General features: G+C 52.1%; 1 protein-coding gene across 1 annotated transcript; it reads right to left on the bottom strand.

The window, feature by feature from the left end:
• Positions 1-451: 451 nt before the first annotated feature.
• Positions 452-6,199, bottom strand: LOC116877734 (spermatogenesis-associated protein 31E1-like). The gene is made up of 5 exons (XM_032874650.1): positions 6,014-6,199; positions 5,242-5,299; positions 4,635-4,695; positions 4,111-4,385; positions 452-3,876 (listed from the first exon to the last, which is right to left on the bottom strand). Exons 1-5 carry the CDS (start codon positions 6,197-6,199, stop codon positions 452-454), a joined length of 4,005 nt encoding a protein of 1,334 aa, XP_032730541.1.
• Between the last annotated feature and the right edge of the window lie 562 nt (positions 6,200-6,761).

Genomic DNA, 6,761 nt, shown 5'->3' with positions numbered 1-6,761 from the left:
CTCACCTCTGCCCTCAGAGCCAGTCTTGCATCTCCCAACTGCGGGCCCCACTCTGACCTAGGACTCCATCTTCCTGGAGCCTCAGCAGGATTTCTGTCTTGGCAGACCCTCCCTACAGCCACACAATTTCCAAGTGGAGGGAAAGCAGGAGAGGATAGGCAGAGCGAGTCCCAGTGTGGGTCTTGTTCACCTTGTCATGGAAATGGTAGGTGTGTGAGGAAAGGGGCAGGGGTGGACCCTGAAGTCACTGGCCCTCCAAGGATCCCATCCCTTCTGGAAACCAAAGCAGGCCTTGGGGAGAGCGAACCCTGATCCTTCCCTCCCCCCCCCACCAAGTAGGGCACACACAGAGTCCAGCACCACTCATGAGAAAAAAAATCAAAGAAACCTATATTTTGGGGAAGCAATAAAAATTGTGGCACAGGGATGTCATTAGCACACAGAGGATGTGCTAATGTGAGAAAAAAATGGGCTTTCTTTGTATATACTCAATTTTTTCTTGAAGGAAATCTTTCTGACCAGGAAAGATGTGTGAAGCACTCTCTGCCTGATGGGTTGAGACACATTTTCGAAGACTGCATGTAGGGTAATGGTGAATTCGACCTGAGAAACCTGCCACCATCCGCCGGTGCTGGCCTGGTCTGCCTGGGGGCCCCAGGTCCCTGGGGAGGCTTTCCCACTCGTCATTCCTGTCTCTGGTCAGCTGGCTCTTGCCAGGGCAGCTGTGACCCTTGGAGGTGCCTTGCTGATTGGAGGCTATCCCTCCCATCACTCTTTTCTGGTCTATGGAGACGAAAGCCCTGTGGGGGCAAGAATGCCTATGTACTGGGGCTTGCAATTCCTTGTGCTGATACATCTCTGAGGCCTGAATTCCTTGGTGGAGTCCCAATTTTTCCACCAGGACTTGTCCTACAGCTGTCACGATCTTCTGAGTTTCAGCAGCCCTGTTGTCCATAACCAATCTTCTTCTGACTGGCACCCAGCTCTGGGCAGGAGCCGACTCAGGCTTGCCTTTTTGAAGGGGGCCTTCCAATACTTTGCTTTTTTTATTGGGATTAAGGCACTGCAGAAAATTCCTCATCCTTTGTCTAAAGTGGCTTTCCGGAAAAACATGTCCCTTTTCTGGTGGCATGAGCTTGAGGTATTTGCTCCCAAGGCTCTCTCCTGATCCTCTGACCTGGGGAGGGTGGCCTATCTCATTAGCTTGGGAAGCCCTGATTGCCAATGGTTCTGCACACCTGTCTTCATTCTCTTCTGGTTTGGGACTCTTCTGGTCCTTTTCCTCATCAGTGGTCTCACTGTTGCTCTGGCTGTCACTTGGTTCCTCAGCCTTTGGTCCACGGGGCTCTTGCTGCCCCTCACTGCTTGATCCACTTGAGCTAAGGTTATGTGACACTGGGGAAGCTGGTGTGTCTCCACTGGCACGTTCCCTTTGGGAACAGGAGGGTGACTCTTGAGTGGTCAAGATGTCTGCAGCAAGGACAGCATTAGTGTGAGAGTCTGGCAGGAGCACATTGGTGCCACTGTCTTCAACAAGCACACAAGTGGCAGAGTCTGGAAGGAGGATGTCCCTGGGAGAATATTGAGGAAGCACACCAGTGGTATGGCCTTCAGGCTGGTTCTCTGACTCTATCTTCTCTTGGAGCTCAAACATACTAATCTTTGTCTTAAGGCTTACCTCCTCTGGATCTTGAGCAACCAACACTGTAGATGGTGAGGGGCTTTTCCTAGCACCTGGAGATCCTGATCTCCTCAGATCCACATAAATGGCTGATTTGTTGGCCAGCCCACTGGGTCTTAAGGTGACTTTCCAAGCAGGGGCGTTCTTGGCCTCCATCGCCTCCGTGGCCCCTTCGGCCCTTGGAGTTTGGGACCTGAGCTTCATCTTCAGTGTTGCTACCTTGTCTGGTGAGGTCTGAACCCCACTCTCCTCCTTTAGCTCATTCCTGGCCATTGATAAACTTGGACTTGGTTCCAGGTTGTCTTTCTTGGCCCCCATAATAGTCTTGCTGTGCAGGGTTCTGTTTAGGAGGCTGAGAATGGAGGCCTGAGGAGGTGATCTGCCCTCCTGTGCTGATAAAGACGTCTCTGAGGACTGATGGCCATCACCAGGTGAAGTCCCTCCCAGGGCCTGCTGGATTTGCTCACATATGGGTAAGGGAATAGGCAGGGGACTCCCTGAAGTGGGATCAGACTTTTCAGTTATACACTTCTCTCCTGGATGAGGCTGAGGTGGTTTCCCCAAGAACTTGTAAAATTTGGCTTCTGAAGGGGCCCTAGGTACAAAGGTGGCTGAGCATGGAAAGGGGGACTGGGGAAAGGGCAAGTGTTGAGCTTCACGTAGTTGGAGATCTATGGGCTCAACAGTTTGGAGAGGTAGGTCCCACTTACGCCTCACTCGAAAACTTATGATGTGTGTTTCCAGCTTCTGCTGAATGTTAGGAGAAAGGAAGGACAGCTCATGGGAGGTGTTTATGCAGGGCTTCCGATCCTTCAAGGGTGCTAGATTTCTGATATCCATGTGGGGTTTGGACTTGGGAAAAGCATGGCTGGCCACAAACCAGGATCGACGCACAGTCACAGGGATCAGACCCTCACTGATCTGTCCCAATTTCCTGTGCAAATGAACCTTTAATGTTTTTTCTAGATGTTTCTTATCCAGGCCCCTGGGTAAGTATTTTCCTGGGTCCCACTCCAAGGCCCTTATCAAGGGTCTTCCAAACTCCTTCTCAGAGTTGGTTCCCAGAACCTTCACGGGGAACCTAGCTGAGATCCTAGAGAGACCTGTTGGGGTCCTCTTCAGACACTGCCGTAGACCCTTACCAAAGTTCTTCTCTACTTGGAATTTTGTTTGATACTTCCTGTGGTATCTGGGCCTGGTCCTCCATGTAGCCTGGCTGCTTTTGCCTTTAAACACAAAGGGCCTTGAGAGCCCCTGCTCTCCCTGTGCCTGACTCACCCCCAGGAATTCATCCCGAGGCCACATCAGTTCCAGAGACAGCTGAACCTTGTGGGGCAAGCTGCTTTGCTGTTTATCCCTGCTGGGCTTCCTTTGAAGCTGTGGCTTCTGGATATTAAAGATGACAAAGTCCCCTTGAAAGGTGGAAACTGACCTGTGGACTTGGAAGGCCTGGTGGTCCACTGGAAGCTTTGGAGGGACTTGACTAAAGAATTTTGGAGATCTTTTCTCCATAGTGTGTAAAGGCTTCCCCCTTCCTTGTTGCTTTGGCAACAAGGGCCACTCCAGATGTTGCATTTCAGTTGGGATGAAGGATTGTGTCTTCTTCTGGGATGTAGGACAAGATACCCTACTGGTCCTCCTCTGGGATGGGAGAAAAGGTGGTCCTATTGGGACAGAGGTTGCAAGGGGGGCTTGGGGCTGGGGCAAGGTTAGCGTTGAGGGTTGGGGTTGGATCCCATGGTGGAGCAAGGGTGGGGCGTGGGAAAACTGTGAAGATATTTGATCCTGAATTAGAACTGGCAAGCAATTAGAGGTCCCATTGAATAAAACAGAGGGAGCCTGTAGTGGAGAAGAGTGAGTAGAGAACAAGGCAGTGGCCACCAGGGACTCACTGTGCAGAGAGGGGAGACCCCAGAAGAACTGGCTGTGTTTCCATTGCAAGTGGTCTTCCAAAACCTTGGGAGATGAGAATGGCTGAGGTTGGGCCAGTGGCTCTGGTTTGTTTTTCATGTTCCAGAAGGACGGCGGGGTGGTGGTGTTCTGCTCAGCACCCAGCAGCTTCCACAGAGTCCCCCAGAAGCTCACGTGGTCATCTGGGCACCACTGTTTGACAACTGACCCAAACTTTTTTTTCTCCTTACAACTCTTCAGTTCTACCCTTTTGCTAATTAGTAGTTCAAGGAGATTCTGGACATCTGGATTGACAAATGAAGGGCTATGAGTCTCTATCTGCCTGTTAGTAAGGCCACCCCAGAACGAGGCCTCTGGTGGGTGGCAGGACACGTGTTCTTGCTGGCACTTGTGCTGTAATGTGCCAGGCAAGAACAAGGACTTGGTACTTTCCCACCACCAGGAAAAGGATAAAATGGGGTAGCTGGCATGGCCAAGGCCTGAGATGGCTGGAATGAGAGAGGCCCAGTAGGAACTACCTGGAAGAAAGTTCTTTCTCACTGTGTCCGGCAGGATTTTTTTAAAGTTAGTTTGCTCTTCTTGAGGTCTCGCTGGCAGGATGGAGGCCCGAGGCTGAGGGAGCCCCATCAGCGGAGCATGAACAGGTGATGGGCCCACGGAGGGAGCAGCATCTTCCACAGGCTCCCTGCATGGCTGATGGGCTCCAGCTGGCACCCCTCGGTGCACCTGCCCAGAGGCTGCTTGACGTAAGAGCTGGTGAAAGCCCCCCTGGTCAGAGAGCCTTGCCAGGTGGCTGCAGGAGACAGGAGGCATGAGCTGCTGCTGCAGAAGCTGGGCCCAGGAGGGGACCCCACAGCCCTCCACATCCCACACCCATGTCACAATGCTCTTGCTGTCACTCCCCCTGGGCTTTGGTCACACTATGTCCCCACGGCTCCTCCTAGCCCACCTGAACAGCCCCAGAGGCCATTCCCTGCAGCCCGGGGGTCACACCATAGACTCGGGAAGGCCCACCCAGGGGAGAAGGGGGCAGATTCTTTACCTTTGCAGAAGGGAGACTAAGCTGTGGACCTCTTCCAGCTCTTGCTGGCAATTTCTGCAAGCTGGAAACAGGAGACTGGGTCACAGCGGAAGGCAGGGCCCAGGGGTCTTACAGGAGGCTGGGTACAATGTCCCGTAGGGGAGATCTTTGGGGGATTGGACTTAGGAGCCCCAAACAGAGCACTGTCCAAGGCCACATGCCTGCACAGTGATTACAGGGTTCATGATGGGGATTGCTTTGTCTTTTCCAAAGTGCTTCCTCGTTCATGACCTTGCTGGGTGAGGAAGGACGACGTGGCCTCACAGAGGAATGTGAGCAGAGTTGAACAGCTTGTCCACAGTGGGAGCAGGAGGTCCCGCCCCTAGTCCAGGCCCTGGGGTCCCTGCTGGGCAACATCTGTTTCCAGCCCCCCAGGGCTTCGTTCTGGCACAGAATCTGGGAAGCCTCTGGTTCCGCTCTCCCTCCTGGGAGTCCCCAACCCCTCACCCAGGGCTCTGTTTCCTGAGGGATGGGCTCAGGCCCTGGTGTCCTGGAGATGGTGGGGTTGGGCCTCAGAGCAGGGGGGCGGTGCAACTGGGGCACGCAGGGGTGAATGGCAGACGCTCACCTTTCAGAGTCTGTTTTTTCTGGCTTCTGTTGCTCCTTCTCCATGGCTCCCCTTGGTACTGAGATAAGAGAACACGGGGAGGCTGGGACCCCCGCCCCAGCAGCAGGTGCTTGCTGCTCATGAACAGTGTGACTTCCTACATTTAACTAAGGGGTGGGTGGGCTGTGGTTTTCTTTCATTTTACTCATTTCCTTTTCAAAATGGATACAAATGTTTCCAGTTTTCCTTCTTTGAAGAATGTACAGAAGGATTTTCTATGTGAGAAGTTTGCCACTGTTCCTCTGCTCAAGAAACACACACAATTCCAGACCTGGGGGCGCAGCTGGACTCCTTCACATAGGACCCCACTTTCCAAGGACAGAGCTCCACTCCAGCTGCTGCTTGGGACCTCTTGGGCTCAGTACTGCCCTCGATCAGCCCCGAAGGGGGAACATTCACCTGAAACACCTGTCCTAGGATGGCGGCTGGTGACCCGCTGGTAACCCGCTCTTAGCCACCTGTCCTCAGCCACTGGTCACTGTGTGTGGGATGCTGTCCTGGACCCCTCCACCACACCTGGACTCCAGCCTGAGATCTTCAGGAAGAAATGCTCATGTCCCTCTAACCCCTGCCTGGTCTGGCTTGTCCTGGATGGATGGATGGTCTACGCTCTCCTGAGAATACACGTTCTATTCTTTCCCATCTCAGAAGTCTCTCCAGTGACTCAGAAAAGTGGGAAGAATAAAAGAAGATAGAATCACACTCTGCTGGGTCTGGGCCAAGGGTTCCTTACCTTCCTGCTCTTCCTATATTTCTTGCATGGTGGTGAGGATGGATCAGGCTGGAAATAGGAAAGTAAGCGGACGAAGAGCCCCAGTCCACATATAAATGCAAAGATGGCATTCACTGCCCAGATAGTGGGACTGGAGCTCAGCCAAAAATCAGTGAAGAATTTCTGAGGGAAGAGAGAATTCTCCATCTCTTTCCTCTGTAAAGCATTAGTGTCTGATCGCACTGCTGCCCTCAGGCAACTGAGCCCTGGGGGTGGAGGGGCAGACACAAGCCCCCGGCCCACATCACAGAGCTATTGTCTGGTCACAAAGGACTCCTGAAAGAGGGGGAGGGGACAGAAGAGAAGCAGCCCCTCCCACCTTGTGGCTCTATCCCTCCGCCCTCCTGGGACTCCAAGTTCCTCCCTTCAGCAGACACCAGTCTCTTCTCTATATCTATGAATCTGAGTTTTCTTTTGTTTTTGTTTTTTTTCCAATTCTACATACAAGTGAAGCCATATGGTATTTGTCTTTCTCTTATTTTATTTAACATAGTATTCTCAAGGTTCTCCATGTTACCACGACTGTCACCATTTCAATATTTTTTATGGCTGAATAGTATTGATGTGTGTAATATCTTTATCCATTCAACCAGTATACATGGTTCATTTAAGACTGATGTTTTCTTATTGACTTTCTGTGTGGATGACTTATCCATTGATGTAAATAGGGTGTTGAAGTTCTATACTGTGGGGAACCACATGCTTAATG

This window comes from Lontra canadensis, unplaced genomic scaffold, assembly GCF_010015895.1.
Source record: "Lontra canadensis isolate GAN:19392208 unplaced genomic scaffold, GSC_riverotter_1.0 scaffold53, whole genome shotgun sequence".
Taxonomy (NCBI): Eukaryota; Metazoa; Chordata; class Mammalia; order Carnivora; family Mustelidae; genus Lontra; species Lontra canadensis.
The sequence above is the reverse complement of the archived record's forward strand: the minus strand, read 5'-3'. Positions and strand labels throughout refer to the sequence as shown.